General features: G+C 46.6%; 1 protein-coding gene across 9 annotated transcripts in view; it reads left to right on the top strand.

Annotated features, from left to right (window-relative positions):
* Nucleotides 1–19,484, top strand: part of SDK1 (sidekick cell adhesion molecule 1) — a 733,784-nt gene that overhangs the window by 445,893 nt on the left and 268,407 nt on the right. For 7 of the 9 annotated variants that reach the window (XM_053276314.1, XM_053276315.1, XM_053276313.1 and 4 more), the window contains 2 exons: nt 3,120–3,222; nt 5,733–5,909. In XM_053276314.1, the coding sequence (XP_053132289.1) occupies nt 3,120–3,222; nt 5,733–5,909 (280 nt within the window). The remainder of the gene's footprint in view (nt 1–3,119; nt 3,223–5,732; nt 5,910–19,484) is intronic. The other 2 variants (XM_053276316.1, XM_053276317.1) reach the window with 2 other exon arrangements.

Here is a 19,484-nt window from a genome sequence, read left to right on the forward strand (position 1 = left end):
AGATGCTCTTCCCAGAGCGGCAGCTCCATCCCCTGAGGGGAATATCTTGCAGTGCTCACACTTCTAGTCTCCCATTCATATGCAACCAGGGTGGACCCTTCTTAGCTAATGGGACAAGCCATGCTTGCTACCACAAGACCAGCTCTCCTCTCCTAATAAGGCAGCTTCCTCTGTCCCCATGTTCCAGACCTTCACAGTGAAGGTAAAGGCAGCTGAGGTGCAAATAGGTTTCTTGCTAAACATGATAAGCAGGGGAAGCGTTAGGTACTCCCTTCACTCCAAGACCTTCTCCAATGCATATCATTCCCCTCTGAAGGTGCTTTGCTGTGAAGTGGTGGCCATTTGGGCTTCATTATACATGCCTGTGATAGTTTGCCTCTTCTCTCAGCAAGATAAGGAATGTATCACTTTGCACATCAAAAGTACTTTCTGTACTGAAAATAACTGGTCATGCCAGAGAGATTCAGAGGATTGTATGAGGAGCTGGCAAAAACCTTTGATCATTTCTGAAATCTCGGGGAGCTGCCAGCTGGCTTATGGGAGCTGGGCAGCTTCGTGGCAATGGACTAATGCAAATGGCAGAGGAACTTTGAAGTCCTCCTCCGTAACACTAACAGGTCGTAACTTTCTAGGACATCACATGACTAAATTGCCAGTATAGAGATCCCACTGACCCGGGGCTTTTTAGTTTAGAAAAAAGACGACTGCGGGGAGACATGATAGAGGTCTATAAAATCATGCATGGTGTGGAGAAAGTGGAGAGAGAGAAATCCTTCTCCCTCTCCCATAATACTAGAACCAGGGGTCATCCCATGAAATTGATTGTCGGGAAATCTAGGACCAACAAACGGAAATACTTTTTCACACAACGCATAATCCACTTGTGGAATTCTCTGCCACAAGATGTGGTGACAGCCAACAACCTGGATGGCTTTAAGAAGGGTTTGGATAACTTCATGGAGGAGAGGTCTATCAACAGCTACTAGTCTGAGGGCTATAGGCCACCTCCAGCCTCAGACTGAGGCAAAAGGCAGGGGAGCAACAGCAGGAGAGAGGGCATGCCCTCAGCTCCTGCCTGTGGGCTTCTCAGGGGCATCTGGTGGGCCACTGTGTGAAACAGGATGCTGGACTAGATGGGCTTCCTTGGGCCTGATCCAGCAGGGCTGTTCTTATGTTCTTATGTTAAGAAATCAAGAGCCCGCTTTTGAAAACAGTGCTCTCTTGTCCAATCTTTTGTCCTCTTTGGCACAAATTCTCCCCTCTCCCCTTAAACACAAAGGGAAAACAGCTGTATGGACTTTAAGTGCAGTTGCTTCATGCTAATTTTCACAACCGAAAATGGACCCACGGTTTCCCTCCTCAAACTCTGATTTGTACCTTCGGTTTGTAGTGAGATTCGCTGCCAGGACCTCTGGTTTAGCTGTGCCATCTTTGTGTCCAAACATGGCACCATATTCTGCCTGTTCTACAACCGGAGTTGAGGGAGGAAGCTCCTCCCTCACTCTGGCTGCTATTGGCTGCTGGAGCCTTCCTTCAGTCAAGAAGGAAGCCCAGGCAGCCAGTTCCACATTTGCCCATAGGATCCAGCCAGGGCCTGCCGCTCATCGTCTCAGGTCCTGCTCATGTCCCCGCCACTAACAGAGATCCGGTTGGCGGGGACTAGAGTCAGGGCCTTTTTGGTTGTGGCCCCTCAGCTTTGGAACACCCTCCCTGAAGAGCTTCGCCATGCTCCCTCCCTCAGTATTTAAAAAAAAACACAACTTAAAACACACCTTTTTAAGGAGGCTTTTTTAATGCTCCCTTTTTTTTTTGTTATATCTGGTAGGTTCTTTAGCTTTTTATAATTTTCAGTTTTTCGTTTTTAAAATAACTTTTAATTTGAACCTAATAATGAGTGTGGTTTTAACCTGACTTTTAACTTGTTTGTTCAATTTGCTTAACTTTATTAGGTTTTCTGTGCCTTGTATCTATTTTATTGTTGTCAGCCACCCCGAGCAGTACTGCACTGGAGGGGCGGGGTATGAATATTTTAAATAAATAAATAATAACCAATTCCTCCTCCTCTCTGCAGTTTTGCTGACTGTAGAGAGGCCGCTCTCCGTGACATCTGAATTTGGATGGGGGAGCAGGGAGCGGAACCACAGGTCCCTTGGACCCCTGGTTCCACATTATGTGCGAATGTGGCCACTGTTTTAGGTCCTGCTTAAACTGGGACCCTGGTTAGCATTAACTGAAGTTAAGGTTGCTGCTGCCATGACCCTGTCTTCCAGCAGTGACAGAGACTTGGAGGGTGAGGAGCTACTGCTGCTCACTGAGGAGCCCCTTGAAGGCTCTGCGTTGATCAGCAAGGGGGCGGAACCTGAGAAGTGACAGTCAGACCACGGCAGTATAAAAGGGCTCTCTGTTGAAGTTAAAGACTCCATGTCAGGACAAGTCAATGCCGGTCTGTAGCAAGGGTTGCCAAGAATGAGTCAAGCTGGGATTTTCTCTTTTGAGCCCCAGAAAAAAAGGGGGGCAAGGCCACCCCCACGACACAGCTGTCTCTGAGATGTAGTAGCAGTGAAGTCACTCACTCTCTGGGATCTGTCCAGGGTCCTGAAGGATCAGTCTCTGACCTGGCACTGAAGTCTGTCTCTGTCTGCTCCAGATTGCTTGCTGGGCCTGCATCCTGCTGGCCTGTCTGTGGCCTCAGCCTTGCCAGGACTGGCCAGCAGCCACCACTTCCCTTTCCTAAGAGCAGACATTGACAGGGCTGGCTCCCAATTTCCTTGTGGCAGTTAAGAGAGAGTCACTGGTCCTTGGCCATGGCAAAATCTGCACTGAAATTTGGTTCCGATTATGCTTATATATCCGTGCCCCTACAATTGGGATCATGTGGGAAATTAAGAAAAGTTTGGAAGAGAACGTGCTTTCCCTTTTGAACTTTTCCCGTAATCGCTTTCCTTTGGAGGGCTTTGCACTTTTCTTGCTTGCTGGATGGCGGGAGCTGGGAGGGGAATAACAAAATGGTTCTTGTCTGGAATGACAAATGACCCTGCTCACTCTCTTCTGAGGGCAAGCGCCCAAGTCAAGATGGAAGTTGGCAATTTCACCTGAACTGTGGGTTGTGTTCTTTTCAGATCGCACTTCTATCGTCCGCCCTCCTGAGGACAGCACTGTTATTAAGGGAACCACAGCTATGTTGCTGTGTGCGGCTGCTCATGACCCAAGAATTTCAATCAGGTCAGTGGTGTCTGCCGTTGTTTGTGCCATTTATTTGAACTTAATTTTACAACCCGTTGGAGTTGCGTTAGGTGAGCTCTTTCCAGACACCAGCTTTTGCCCTCATATTCCCAATGACGGCATCAGGAGGTTGTAGGTTGTGCTATTAATCATGTCAAGTTCCTTTTTTCCCTTCACTTCAACCTTATATATTATTTACAATGAGCTACGTTCCACTTCATGACTTCAATACAACTTCCCATGATTGACTGTCAAGGTTAATATGATATCAATAAAACTGGCTTGTCAAAAGCTGATACTTAATGAGAATAAAACCCAAAGAGATTTAAGGGGATTGTAGGAGCATTTACACAGAAGGTCCTGAAAATTCCTGAAAGTGTCACCTATATTTCTGCTGAATTCTGCCCTCTAGAATGCAAAGTACAAATGTGTCTTTACTTCCTGCTTGTAGAATTTGCTAGTTAGAGGGATTTCCTCTCTGTGTCTTTGACAGGATGAACACGTACTTGTAAATGAAAAGTAATGCAGATGAAAAGCCAACTCAGGGATGCCACCGAATTTTAAACAATGCCATTTATGTAAAATAAAAGAGGTCTAGACTTGTGTGAAGAGAAGCATGGATTTTTAGAAGCTCTTTTTTCTTGTAACTGCTGGTAGGATTATGACTGAGTCTCATTATAGAAAGTGTAACACATTTCCATTTTAAGTCAAAATAATGAAATGGAAAAGAAAGAATAGGTGGAACTAAAATGAAAAACTGGGACTAGTTACTAGGATTGTATATTTAGCTTTTGTACAATGCATGTCAATTATTGAAAGCTCTTCACATGTCTCAGTAAACCTTCCAAGAACCCAGTAAGGTAGGCCAGTACAGATTTCACAGCGAAGTTCGATCCCATTGATTTTGCCTGTCAGGAGTGCAGAGAGAAAGGCAGTCTGTTCCCTGCATTTCCCCACATATTTCAGGTCACACACGATTATTGCTCAGGAGCAACTTGCGTTTCTGGTTATCATAGAAAGCTACTAAAGTGCTTTCCTGCCCCCCTGCATTTTAAACTCAAATACAGTAAAAGCCTTGAGAATTTTGTCCGCTGCCACCACCACCCTGAAACCTGAAATGACACCCATCTTGTTAGGCACAATTTTCTGTGGCTTGGGCTGAACAGATGCTGTGGTGAGGGGGAGAGGGGTCCATCTGAAGCGGCCAGGAGGTGGCTTCTATTTTGATGTGGGGCTGATGACAGCTGTGGAAAGGAAGGTCTGATTGTGGGGTGAGGCTATTGCCGTTCTGTGTATGTGTTCGCGTTTGTGTATTGAGCATATTTGTAAGCCTATATTTGACGGACATTATAAGAACATATATAAGAAGATTATATTATGTTCTTATTAACTTCATGGAGGGGAGGTCTATCAATGGCTACTAGTCGGAGGGCTTATAGGCCACCTCCAGCCTCAAAGGCAAGATGCCTCTGAGTACCAGTTGTAGGGGAAGAACAGCAGGAGCGAGGGCATGCCTTCAGCTCCTGCTGTAGGCTTCCAGCAGCATCTGGTGGGCCACTGTGTGAAACAGGAGGCTGGGCTAGATGGGCCTTCTTGGGCCTGATCCAGCAGGGCTGTTCTTATGACGGTGAAATACATCTTTAAAAAATATGTGTATAAACTTGGGCTGCAAATTGGTTTACCAGAATGCTGGTAGAGCCTAGGAGTGGAGCCCAGAGCAGGGCCAAAAGTGGACCCTGGTGTTTCCCGGTGAGTCTGGGGTGGTGGCCAGCCATTTATTGTTTGTTTGTTTATTTATTCGATTTCTATACCACCCTTCCAAAAATGGCTCAGGGTGGTTTACACAGAGAAATAATAGATAAATAAGATAAGGTGGATCCCTGTCCCCAAAGGGCTCACAATCTAAAAAGAAACACAAGAGAGACACCAGCAACAGTCACTGGAAGTACTGTGCTGGGGGGTGGATAGGGCCAGTTACTCTCCCGCTGCTAAATAAAGAGAATCACCACGTTAAAAGGTGCCTCTTTGCCAAGTTAGCAGGGATAGCATTTCTGATGGACCGGATGCAGAGACAAGGACACATACTCTTTCTTCATCTTCGGTGTACAGCTAACAACTACTACTGCTACTACAACTAAGATACAGCTGTGTGTTGGGGGTAGCCTTGCCCCTTTTGCGGGGTGGGGTGGGCTCAAAGAGAAAATTCCATCTTGACTCGGTCTTGGCAACCCTTGTTGCAGACTGGCATTGTTAAAAATAAATTCAAAATCTGCCAGTGATTTCATAGGATTGTTCCCTTCATCTTGAAAAGCAGTCCATTCTATCGGCCATGCAGGCCTGTCAGGTATTTCCTGCGTCCAAATGAGCCCTTGGAAGATTGCTAGTTAATATCACTGCTCCACATAATTATTGAGCTCTGTTTTCACCATATAATTTCAGCACTTGATATGTCATCCTTTTTAAAGAAATAGTCAGCTGACTTTAACAGTCTGAAATACTGTGACAATCAGGTATGTTTGGAAGAAGGACAACGTTGTCATAAATCCATCTAGCAGCTCCCGAATCACCATTGAGAAAGACGGGGCCCTCATCATTAGCCAGACGTGGTCCGGGGACATTGGAGACTACACCTGTGATGTCACTTCCTTCGGAGGAAACGATTCCAGGGTGGCTCGACTGGAAGTCATGTGAGTATTCCATTGGGGGGCAGCTTTTGATGCTCCTGTTAAGTGTTGATATCTTGCTGTGACTATTCCCCACCACCACCATTTTAAGAAACAAAGCAAGTGATGTCTGCCTTCTGCAATGGTCTCCAAACATATTTAGCTTGGATTCGATTCACTACACATAAGAGACCAGTGAAGCGGGTTAGCTCAAATATTTTATGGCTACTAGAAAGTTTCATAGCAAACATTAATTTGCATAGTATTAATCGCAATCATAAATTTTGCTTTATTAATTTTTAAAATGTTGACATTGCTTTTATTATTTTAAAAAATCCAAAGTCATGTAAAAAGAGAAGCTTGAAACATGCAAGACTAGAAGATATATTCCACTACAACCCCCCATTCACCTACCCCCCCCACAACAGCAGCATGATTAGCCAATCTCAAAGGCTCTTTCAAAAAGACAGTGTGTGTGGTGGGGGGGGGGGGCGGAGAATGCAAACCTGTCTGTGAAAGCAGTGGGCCATGGCAGGAAAAGCCTCTCCTCTTGTCCCTGCCAGTTTTGCCTCCATTTGAGATGGAATTTAACGATGGGCCTCAGTTGCCCACTCTTAACTTATGGGCAAATGCATATGGGAGGAGACACTCCCTGATGTGATCAGAACCCCAGGCCTTTTCGAGCTGCGTGTGTCAAAATCAGCACTTCAAATTGGGCCTGGACATGAATTGGCAGCCTGCGCAGATGCTTCAAAATGGGCACTGTTCAATAGGCAAGCAGCAGCATTTTGTGCTACCTGCAGTTTGTACTACCTGCAGCCACCAAGCCGCAGTCACCACCTGGGTATTCAGGAGAGAGCCCAGATCCAGGAGCACCCCCAAGTGATGAGACAGATTCTCCCCCTCCAGCCTTAGAGGCAAGATGCCTCCAAATACCAGTTGCAGGGGACCAGCAGCAGGAGAGAGGGCATGTCTCCATCAGTGTTCCCTCTTAACAGGGATCCCCTGATGTTGTTGACTACATCTCCCAGAATCCCCAGCTGCAGTGGCCTTTGGCTGGGGATTCTGGGAGTTGTAGTCAGCGGCATCTCAGAATCCCTGCAAGAGGGAACAGCGGTCCCCACCTCTTGCCTGTGGGGCCTCTCAGAGGCATCTGGTGGGCTGCTATTGGAAACAGAATGCAGAACTACAGTAAGCAAGCATTGGGTTCGATCCAGCGGGGCTCTTCTTATGTTTGTAGAGGGTGCAGTCACCAGAACTGGCATTTCCCCAGCATATTGGTCCTCTGAGTCCCCCACTGAGGGGTGGCCCAGTTCTGTCTTGTCTGGCTGAACTTCATCCACATCATCATCACCATTTTCTAAAAGTGTACATCTCCTCCTACTCCTACTCCTCCTCCTCCTCCTCCACTCCCGGTGCACATTGCACATCTCCATAGCTTTCCTTTCTACGTGATCACAGATATCAGAGACTCAACTGGCTCCTGACTGGGAGTTCAGAAGTGGGCATGCTCTGCCCTGCACCTACAGTAATGTTGTGAGGTGGACAATTCCACACAAGAGGTCTGAACAAGCGGTACTTAAGTTCCCACCCAGTTTTTTGAAGGGAGGAGGGTCATGAATCAGGCCACCACGCATATGGGTCTGAAAGTGCCACTGAAGTTGGTGGAGCAGGTGGCGGGGGGCACACAGGCTTGCTCCTTCCTCACATGACTTGGCGTACATAGGAACATAGGAAGCTGCCATATACTGAGTCAGACCCTTGGTCCATATAGCTCAGTATTGTCTACCCAGATTGGCAGCAGCTTCTCCCAAGTACGCAGGCAGGAATCTCTCTCAACCCTATCTTGGAGATGCCAGAGAGGGAACCTAGAACCTAGATGCTCTTCCCAGAGCAGCTCTATCCCCTAAGGGGGAATCTCTTCCAGTGCTCACATTTGTAGTCTCCCATTCAAATGCAAACCAGGGCAGACCCTGCTTAACAAAGGGCACTGTTCACGCTTGCTACCACAAGACCAGCTCTCCTCTTGAGACCAGTACCAGCCTAGTACTCTCTGAACAGGCTCTTGATCTCAGATAAAATGCACTTTAGTCTCTTCCAGACATCTGAAACTTTTCTGAAGAAGATGTGTTTGGCCAACTTTTCTGGCCTGTGTATTCACAGCTGGGTTAAAGTTTGTGTGTTTGTTGCAGGGAAAAGTCTGTGAGATTTCTCAGTCTCTCAGTTGCTTCAGATCACTTATGTTGATTAGACGGAAGGACTTATGTGCCCTCCAGCAGATCCTGCCTTCCTGCTGTCAGCTTTAGCAGATGAAATTCCCTACTTAATCCCATGGAAGGCCTCCATAAGACACATCCTGCTTTCGGATGCCAAGTAGACAGGATAAAGTCAGGGACATTTCTGGTCGCTTTTTCCTCCTTGCCCAGAGAAGCAACTCTGGATGGCCACTCTGAGCTGGATGCGCAGACGCAGCCGAATCTCTCTACACTGGCCCACCTGTTGAGCTGAAGCTTGGCAGCAGGAAGGTGTGCACCTCACCCTGTTTTTCCTCGCCTCGCTGCTCACATCTTGAAGGGTCCAGTCTTGAAAAAACGTGGAGCTCGGCAGCCCAGCATGCAGAAGGCACTGCCCTCTGGATCAGCCCAAAGCAGAAGGCCGGCTCCTAGTAGATGAACCCAGGGTGAGCAGAAATGCTCCTTCCAGTTTGCCATTCCATTGGGGAGTGATTTGGATGGGGGGAGCACAAAAGGGCATGAAGCTAGCAGCACGTCCAGGATTCCTGGTGGCAGATGGACACAGTTCTCTCTCTCTCTCTCTCTCTCAGACACACTATCTGTTGTCCCTGACTGCAGGATTTCATCGTGTAGCATCATCCTGAACCGAATCAGGGGGAGGGCAAGGTTTTCTGTCCTTACTCTAGGGATTCCTGGTTAAAAAAAAATATTGTAGGGCTGTTCTCACGATTCTAATCAGGATAGGAGATGCATCCTACCCCAGTTAGGATGAGTGCACTACTCTTTTCTGATCGTCTGTGAGTAAGAAGAAAGGTAGGAGGGGGAGGAAGTGATGGGCTCCTTGGAGGAAGAGCGGGATATAAATGTAATAATAATAATAATAATAATAATAATAATGGTCTGCTAGGCAGCAGCTGAGTGGGAGGGCTTTTCATCCTACCTTGTTAAATATATGGGTACAGCTGCTGGATGGGATGGACCCCTCGGTGGGATGATTCTCCCCCCCACCCCCCCCGCACACACACCTTGCTTTTATTGCCAGTTGCCACGACTCCTGGGTGCCGAAAAGAACTGAGCAGGCAGTTTGAGGACGGCTTTCACCCTCCCCAAGAGCCTCCCAGTTTTGAGCAGAAACCTCTTCTGAGATAGCTCTTCGCCTGGCCAGTGCAGCAGAGTCGTACTGTTTGTCAGTCGCAGAGACCAATATTGCAGGTGTTCATAGGAACATAGGAAACTGCCATATACTGAGTCAGACCATTGGTCTATCTAGCTCAGTGTTGTCTTCACAGACTGGCAGCAGCTTCTTCAAGGTTGCAGGCAGGAGTCTCTCTCACCCTCTCTTGGAGATGCTGCCAGGGAGGGAACTTGGAACCTTCTGCTCTTCTCAGAGCGGCTTCATCCCCTGAGGGGAATATCTTCCAGTGCTCACACTTCTAGTCTCTCATTCATATGCAACCAGGGCAGACCCTGCTTAGCTATGAAAACACGTCATGCTTGCTGCCACCAGACCAGCTCTCCTCTCCTTCCTGTGCTCCAGAAGGCTCTGAAGCTCGAGCAGCACACACAGCCCTAAGCAGCTCAGTGTGTCATCCTGGCCACAGCTCATAAGGTTCCCAGTTCAGAGCCTGGAATTCCTGTCACAGGACAGCTTCCCCTCCTCGCTAATATCTGTATTTGACCAGGGTTACCCTTACTCATGGCTTGGATGATGCATGCAAAAGTGAAAGGGACCTGGACGGTTCTTCTTTCACTGCATGGATTCTTAAGTTTGTGGAAATGGAAGGCGAGAAGGGAGGCAGTTCTGTTAAGCAAGAGGAGGTGATATTGTTATGCAGCTCTCTTTTAGAGTAAACCTCCGTGCTAATGCTTTTTGGAATTGCATCAGTTTGTGCTGGCGGGCCACACCTAATCTTCCCTTGGAGAAGGCGCCTGAGGCTTCCACTCTGCCATCTCACGTGTTCATTCTTGAGGCTTTGTTACATCCATCTCCATTTTATTACAGCATCAGCGTTTCAGGGCCAAGCCTAGATTGAATGCTGTTCACAAACCTTCCCTTTTTACAGGCTCTCCTTCAGTTCTCCTACTCAAGTGTATCCGTGCCGCTGGTTGAAAAGCAAGGCTGCAAAGACGATTCCAAGCAGATTGCCGCCTCCTGTTCTTGATTTGTAGTCTCAAGATCATAGTCTGGGTGCAACATTGAACCCTGGCTTTGCAACCAAACAGCATTCCTGTGTTGAGAGAGCTTCAGCGTGAGGCCCTCACACCCTATCATCTTCTTTCATTTTCCCCACCTGTTAGAGAGGTCCACTAGCGTTTCAAGCAGAGGTCTTTCCCAGGAAGATTAACTGAGGCTCTTTTAACTAGAGGTGATGAGGACTGAAGCTGGTAAAAACATTGTTCCTCCCCACTGACCCCTGGGGATGGGGCCATAGCTTAGTGGTAGAGCATCTGCTTTGTCCCAGGTTCAATGCCAGCAGTATCTCCAAGATAGGGCTGAGAGAGACTCCTGCCTGCAACCTTGGAGAAGCCCCTGCCAGTCAGTGTAGACAATACTGAGCTAGATGGACCGATGGTCTGGCTCAGTATACTGCCGCTTCCTATGTTCCTTGACTCCAATACTCAAGGCCCACTGCCCAGCATGGCATATAGCTGTTGTGCCATCGAGTCAGTGTTGACTTCTGGTTGGTTTTGGTAGAATCCAGGAGGGGGTTTACCATTGCAATCTCCCGTGCAGTCTGAGATGATGCCTTTCGGCACCTCCCTATATTGCTGCTGACCGATACGGGTGTTTCCCATGAAACATACCAGCAGGGATTCGAACCGGCAACCTCTTGCTCACTAGGCATGTTTTTTCCCCACTGTGCCATTAGGTGGCTCACGTGGCATATAGTAGCCTACCATTATCTCCCTTTATCTCCCTTAGCCCACTTCTTCAATTGTTTATGTTCTTCCTTAACCTCCAAAATGTAAAACATGTCAGCAGACAGAAACCAATCTGTGCCCGTACCTCCCTGAGGATATTGCCTCAAAACAATCAACATGTGCAAACTGTGGAGGCATCAAAAAGCAGAGGAGACCAGATTCCAGGGTAGTGAAAGCAGTGCAAAGCCAAGCAAATTTCAGATCTCTCCATTATTAAGTGAGAGTTAATAATAGTGATTCTCACAGAAGCATAGTAACAAAACTCCAAATGACACCCTGTTAAAAAACCATCTTGTTGTGGATTCCATCTCCATATATTCCTCAAATTGCATTGACTGCCTCTTACAATTTGTACTCTTTTTATTTTACATGCTTCATCTAAGTGAGAACAATCAGGAAGAAGTCAGGCAGAAAGCAGATTATCTTTTCCACACAATGGCGAAGGTTTTTCGTAATTTCCAGCCTCTCTGGTGGGCTATTATCCAGGAAAGAAAAATTACTGCTGCATCCAGATTTACCTGCAATGGGGTTGGGGGGGTGGGGGGGGAGCACAAGCAAGCAAAAAAGGGTGGGTGTGGGTGTGGAGGAGGCTCTTCTCATCCAATGCCAAATGCATGTGCTTATTTGGAGTCTACATTTAAAAGGTCAGGTCTTCAGTTTTAACTCAGGCAAGTCCAGTGTCATGAAACTGAAACCTGAAACATCTTTCCTAGAATCTTGTCAAATCCCTCTTAAATCAGTGCTGATGTAAAGCTGCAAGAAGACCTGATCACAAAGGATCCCATCCAGTGAGAGACTAGATTGTCAGTGTTAATAGAGTGCAAATCCGCTGAACAAAGGATATGTTGCGGAGAAAGGCTTGCCTTTTTCAGTGACCTTGAGCATTCTGATTTCTGTATATGAACATATACAAAGTATGGTCCATTATAGCCTTGGTCCATCTCGCAGCAGTTTCTCAGGGTTCTAGGCAGAGGTCCTTCCCAGTCCTGCCTGGAAGTGCTGCAATCTTCTGCCCTGCAACCCAGTTTGTATAATGACTACTCAGAAGCAAGTCCCACTATGCTGCTTGTTATTAACGGTTAATGCCTCCTCAAGCAGCAGAGTGCTGGAGAAATGGGACAGGAATATTCTAAATAAATAAGGTCAGTGGGGCTGATTTCTTTCTTTAAGGTCAGTCTTTGGCTGACATCCTAATGATGACGATGACTACTGCTTCTGCTTATATACCGCTTTCCAACAAAGTTTCCAAAGCAGTTTACAACAAAAAATAGAGTAAAATAAGTAAAATGGTTCCCTGTCTCCAAAGGGCTCACAGTCTAAAAAAGAAACGTGAGGTAAACACCAACAGCTGCCAATAGAGGAGGAATGCCTGTGGTGGGGTTGGATAGGGCCACTTGCTCTCCCCCTGCTAAAGATAAGAGAGTCACCACTTTGAAAGAACACTAATGGAGCAAGGTCACAGTGGGAGGCTGTGTCCTTGCAGCTGGAATACGAATATGATGACTATCTAAATATCGCTTTTCAGCAAAAGTTCCCAAAGTGGTTTACATCAATATGAATGAATGAATGAATGAATGAATGAACGAATGAATGAAACTTAAGTAAATAAGTAAGGTGGCGCCCTTCCCCAAAGGGCTCACAATATGAAAAAGAAACGCAAGATAACCAGCAACAGCTATTGGAGGAGGAATGCTCTGCTGGGGATGGATAGGGCCAGTTGCTCTCCTCCTGCTCAATAAACAGAATCACCACTTTAAAAAGATGCCCTTCTGATCAGTGAGCAGGGGACCTTCCTCCCACTACCGCAGTGTGCAGGGGAAGGGGGGGGCAATTTTTGCTGATCTTTCCAGCCTTTGGAAGTGCCTTCGAAGAACATGTCCTTGAGGCCTGCACAATCCTCTGGGACACATTTGCAGAAGGCACAGAGCACTTCCGAAGGCATGGAAGACGGAAATCACCTTCTGCGTGTGCATGTTGTGGACAGGAAGTCGCCGGCTGCATTGAGTAGCCTTCCACCATGTCCTCACTTGCTTAGTTTGAATGTCAGCCCTTGTGTTCAGGATTGCAACCTAAGGGCTGAAATAGACATTTGGTGGCAAACAGGGATGTGCACGTGGTTCGAGTACATTTTGGGAGTGGGGCCTGGGAGCTTGAAGAAAGAGGAGAGTAGGTCCTTACCTGCTCTCCACTGCCCCATGCGGCTTCCTGCTGGGGAGGTGCAGGTCCCAAGAAAACCCACACGGCGTCCGCATGCACATGGTGTCCACGCATATGTGGGCGCCATTTGCGTGGTCAGCAATACCGTGCTCCCGGTCCCTACTCCCGAAATGTCTTTGAACTGTGGTTCATTCACATCCCTAGTGGCAAATACACATCCTATTACCCAGACAAAGCGATTCGCCACTAAGTATCTGCAGAGCACCAGAGAGGGCAGTTTGCAGCAGAGAAGTGGTGGGTTCTTCCCGTCTGATGCTGTGATGCAGCAAACGCATATCCCAATTACTGTTGCTCAGAAGAGGACTTGCAAAGGACTCCTCTCACTTTTCAGCTGTTGGGTGGCAACCAGGTTGCTTCAGTCCGGAGCTGCCACCCCGTATCTAGCTTTATTCCTTTAGTACTTTTGTATGCCTTGCATTCTTTTCTCCGGCTGAGTCGCTTGCCACCAGTCAAACTTCATGGCAGACTAGACTTCGTCTTTTGTGACTGAAGAGAAAGGAGGTTTTTTGGTGGGTTTCTTTGGTTTTTAAAATTGACAGGGAAGCTTGCTTAATCTCTCTCGCCTTCTTGGTAATCCCTCTTCAGTCACAGTCTCTCTAATTACCTGCTGTTGGGCTCCCTTTTTTCCTGGAGAAATCTTTCCAAAAACATGTCTGGTTTATTTCCCTTAGCAAATAGCTTGCTTTTAGCTAATTTTGTAAGATACTCTGTGGGTGTTTGCTGAGTAAATTTTTCAGCGGCCCTCTGGCAGTTAAGAACTGTTTCTTAAACATTCGGGTATTTGTGTCTACCATGTATCATCCTTGAGTATCTCACATTATTTGCCAGCCCTGCATTGGGGCTAAACAGTTCCTTCTTGTTTGCATAGCAAGGGAAATTGAGGGCTCCCCGGATCTCCAGAGGTACCACCTGTAGGCTGTGTCCTTCAGAACGGACCCTTGGCATGTGAGGTTCTTTTAAGAAAGTTTAAATTAGTGCTAAAGTCAAATGGTGAGGTGTATTTCACTATGACTATGACAGATATTTATATACTGCTTTTAAACAAAAAAGTTTCCAAAGCAATTTACATAGAAAAATAAAAAATATGGATCCCTGTCCCCAAAGGGCTCACAATGAAATCTAAAAAGAATCCGAAGCTTATTTTATGATTGGACCAGCAACAGCCACTGAAGAGATGCTGTGCTGGGGACGGAGAGGGCCAGTTGCTCTCCCCATGCTCAATAAAGAGAATCGCCACTTTTTAAAGACACCTCTTTGCTCAGTTAGGAGGGGATTTTCAAGATGATCCCCCCTCCCGCCTTGCAAAAGGGTGTCAAACTGTTTACAAAGGCTGAGGGTTTCAGGAAGGGAGCGCACATCCAGTGGCAGCCTTTTCATGAGTTGAAGTTAGATGGTAGTTTATTGGCACACCAGCAGGGCAGTCAAATGCTGCCACCATTGGAGCAGCTCTTTGGGATGGATGTGACCCTTGCAAGGAGCACCTCTCCTCACATACCTTGCAAAGCTCCTGAGGAGAGGGGAGGAGGCTGTTGACAACCTTCAACCTCCCCGCCCTCCATACCACTTTGTCAAAGCTTGCAAGGATAGGTTTGGACAGGAGGCTGGACACCACCAGGGGCATGGGGCAATATTTGGCGCCTTGCCTCAGGCTCTGTAATTCCTTCATTCGCCCCTGGGCATATCGCCATGGCCGAGGACACAACTCTCTCACCTCAACCCAGTCGCACTCAGTTCACCCATCGGGGCAGAAAGTGGCTCAAGATCACATCTGGATTCACATTCTGTTGGAAAGTGGGCCAACTTGCCCAGTTTGGGACTCCTCCAGAGGTCGATGGCAGCTCTCTGCACTGCATTTCCTTCAGGAGGAGGTGGGCGTGGAGGTCTCTGATGGGAGCAACGCTCTGCCTCAACTAGTTGAGATTACTCCATCTGACTGCACCTCAGCAGGGTGAAAGTCTTCTGGCCCTGGAAAACGGCCAGTTCAGTGTGGCAAGACAGGGAGTGAATACCCTGATGCTTGGCGCACACAAACAGCACTAGATCAGAGGAACCATGCTGCAAACAGGTGCCAAAAAGTAGAAGGAAGGGGTTTCCCCCACAAACATTCCATCCCTCCCCCCCCCCCACCGCCCAATCCTTATAACTTCTGCAGCAGAAATGAACTCTCATGAAAATTCATTGCAGCAAGGATGTAAACATACTAATAGCAGCCAGCTGGCTGTAGGGATCTGCACAAATCAGGTTCGAACACCCAGCGGTTCGGTCGGTTCGAAGGCGGGGGGATAACTTTAAGGGCGGGGAAGTGTGCACTCCCCCCCCCCAGCATTTCCTCCGCTGGCACTCTCTGTAAAACCGGACCGGCAGGGCAGCAGCGTACCTCCCTGCCGCCCCGCCCTCTCCTCGGACTGGAATTGACTGGAAGTAGTGCATGGGTGAGTGTGACGTCCGTATGAGTGTGGGCTGCGTTCGGTCCAAGGAGAGGACGGGGCTGCAGGGAGGTACGCTGCTGCCCTACTAGATCGGTTTTACAAGAGTACTGGTGGGAGAAATGCAGGTGTGTGTGGGTGTGTGCACCCTCCCCCGCCCTTAAAGCTACCCCCTGTTGTAAATACGTTGGCACAGCTGACCGGACAGGATTTATGGTCCCTCAAGCTCCACTTCTGTGAGTCAAGATCGAAATTCAGTAGATAAGAAAGTAGCAGCTTAACTTCACGGACGAAAGCAAAGGATCACTCTCAAAGATAAAGTAGTAGAAACAAAATAAAGTCCCCTTGAAACTAAACTAGGTACCCCCCTCTACGATATCTGAGCAATAACTGAAATAAAGGAGCAAGGAAGGAACAGAACAAAGACAGGCTGAAACAAGAGAGGAGAGCTGGTCTTGTAGTAGCAGGCATGACTTGTCCCCTTAGCTAAGCAGGGTCCACCCTGGTTGCATACGAAAGGGAGACTAGAAGTGTGAGCACTGTGAGATATTCTCCCCAGGGGATTAAGATATTCCCCTCAGGGCATGGAGCCACTCTGGGAAGAGCAGAAGGTTCCAAGTTCCCTCCCTGGCTTCCCCAAGATAGAGCTGAGAGGGATTCCTGCCTGCAACCTTGGAGAAGCCGCTGCCAGTCTGTGAAGACAATACTGAGCTAGATAGACCAGTGGTCTGACTCAGTATATGGCAGTTTCCTATGTTCCTATATTCCTATGGATTCAAACTATTGTATGAACAAGCCTATTGTCTATCTGCAGTTAGGTTCTCAGACATAAAAGCAGAATGGCTGGAAAGCATATGCTTTTTCACATAATTTCCCCCCCAAAAAATATTTATTATTAAAACATGTGCAACATACATTATAACACTGAGAAGTAAGCATATGGTTGTGGAGTGTCCTCATTATTATTCCAAAGTATTACAAACAGAGAACACTTTTCAGTAACATGTCAGCTTGTTTTCTTGAAAAATATGTAAATTGTGTTAAGTCAATGTCCCAAATATTTCGGATTCATCCTGAGATAGCAGGTACGGTAGTCTTCTTCCAGTTCACAGCCATGCAGATCTTAGCTGCTGATCTAATACTTGATATCAGATTAGATCTATTAATTCAGCCTGTTAATTCTTCTTTTAATTAAACTAGGCTTCTTTTTTTAAGCCAGTAAGGAATAGCATAGATGGTCAATGCATGAGTGATCTCAAGTACTTCTATCCAAAGCTTAGAAATAATGGGATTAGACTGAAAAAAATTATCATCTGTGTGAGATGCTTTGCAGCTCCAACATATATCATGAACATGAGGGTATATTTTGTGAATCTATTGGGGATTAAATGCCATTGATAAACACCTCCTTAAGAAGCTTTCCTTGAAACTGACCAAGATTAATCTAGCAGTGACATTAGTAAACACTCATGACTGTTTGTCTTCAAGTCCTATTTCCTTTCAGTGGAAGAAATCATTTCGTACATACACAGGGTCAACATATAAATATTGCTTATCAGCTCTCTGCTGCTATTGCTAATAATCAAACATGTTAAAAGGGAATTATAGAGCAGCGGTTCCCATACTGGGAGCCTCCAGATGTGCTGGACTACAGCTCCCATCATCCCCAGCCACAATAAATTTAGCTGGGGCTGATGGGAGTTGTAGTTCAGCAACATCTGGAGGCTCCCAGTTTTGGAACCACTGTTTTAGAGAGTTATACTTTGCTAGACAGGTGGAAAATGAATATGAATACAACCAATATTTATATACCACTTTTCAACAGAAGTTGAAAAACAGAAGCGGTTTGATTGATTGATTAAGTGCTGTCAAGTCAATGTCCACTCTTAACGACCACCTAGATAGCTTCTCTCCAGGATGATCCATCTTCAGTTTGGCCTTTAAGGTCTCTCAGTATTTGCTGTCGTAATCGAGTCCATCCACCTTGCTGCCGGTCATCCTCTTCTTCTCTTTCCTTCCACTTCTCCCAGCATGATGGACTTCTCAAGGGAGTTAGGTCTTTGCTTAATGTGTCCAAAGTATGATAGTCTGAGCCTGGTCGTTTGTGCCTCAAGTGAAAATTCTGGATTGATTGGTTCTAGGATCCATTTGTTTATTTTCCTGGCTGTTCATGGTCACCTCAAAAGTCTTCTCCAGCACCAAAGTTCAAAAGTGTCAATGCTTTTTCTATCCTGCTTCTTCAATGTCCAATGTCCATAGATTATCATGGGAAAAACCACTGTCAGAACTATTCTAATCTTTGTAGGTGTGGACATGTCACGGCATCTAAATATCCTTTCCAAGGCCTTCATTACAACCCTACCAAGTGCTAGTGTCTGGCATATGTAAAGCACTTTACATAGGTAGGTAGGTAGGTAGGTAGGTAGGTAGGTAGGTAGGTAGATTTAAATTAAATTAAATTAAATTGCTGCCTGTCCCCAAAGGGCTCACAATCTAAAAAAGAAACATAAAACACCAGCACACTGAAACAGTTGGGGTCTTGTGCCATCCATTTTTTAGGTTGTCTTCACAACTGCTTGACCCCTGCTAACTGAACAAAGAGGTACCTTTTATGAGAGGAGATCATGTTCGCGAGCATGACTTGTTCCCCTAGCTAAGCAGGGTCTGCCCTGGTTGCATTCGAATGGGATACTTGAAGTGTGAGCACTGTAAATTATTCCCCTCAGGGGATGGAGCCACTCTGGGAAGAGCAGAAGGTTTCAAGTTCCCTCCCTGGCTGCATCTCCATGATAGGGCTGAGAGAGATTCCTGCCTGCCACCTTGGAGAAGTCGCTGCCAGGCTGTGTAGACAATACTGAGTTAGATGGACCAGGGGTCTGACTCAGTATATGGCAGCTTCGTATGTTCCTAAGTGGTGGTTCTTATATTTAGCAGGGGGGAAAGCAACTTTTCCTATCCACCTCTAGCACAGCATCCCACTGGTGGTTTCTGCTGGTGTCTAACTTGTGTTTCTTTTTATATTGTAAGATATTTTGGAGCAGGGAACTAGCTTTATTTATTATTATTTTTATGTAAACTGCTTTGAGAACTTCTGTTGAAACTTCTGTTGCAGGCAGGAATCTCTCTCAGCCCTATCTTGGAGATGCTGCCAGGGAGGGAACTTGGAACCTTCTGCTCTTCCCAGAGCGGCTCCATCCCCTGAGGGGAATCTCTTCCAGTGCTCGCACTTCTATTCTCCCATTCATATGCAACCAGGGTGGACCCTGCTTAGCTAAGGGGACAAGTCATGCTTGCTACCACAAGACCAGCTCTCCTCTCCTTGCAAATCTCAGAAGTTCCTATAGCTTTAGACGTTCAAATCTCAGAAGTTCCTATAGCTTTAGACTTGGGGGGTTGTGGCCCTTTCCCTCTCCTTCTCATTTGCTGCAAACTCAGTATAGAAGTTACCCTCATCTAAAGCCCAGTTGACAATCAAATCATTTCACAAGACCAAGACTTAATTTCTTACAGAAGAAAGCTACAGGATCCACCCTGGGCATAGATATTCACAACGGTGGTGGCAACTTAATTTATCACCCTCTTTGTTCATTACCTTCTATTCTCCTTTATGCAAACAGAAGCATTTCTTAAAGAGATTAATATTTCTTAATCTCTCCTTTCGCATACAATCAAAAGAGCAATACGTTTCCTCACTCAAGTGCTCCTCTTCAGTTCTGAATGCTTGTTTCTAGTGAGCTGTTTCTCTTGCATGCTCATTGTGTCTGCCACTTGGGAATTCTGTATATAAGCATCATCTGTTG

The sequence above is a fragment of the Hemicordylus capensis genome, chromosome 13 (assembly GCF_027244095.1).
Source record: "Hemicordylus capensis ecotype Gifberg chromosome 13, rHemCap1.1.pri, whole genome shotgun sequence".
Taxonomy (NCBI): Eukaryota; Metazoa; Chordata; class Lepidosauria; order Squamata; family Cordylidae; genus Hemicordylus; species Hemicordylus capensis.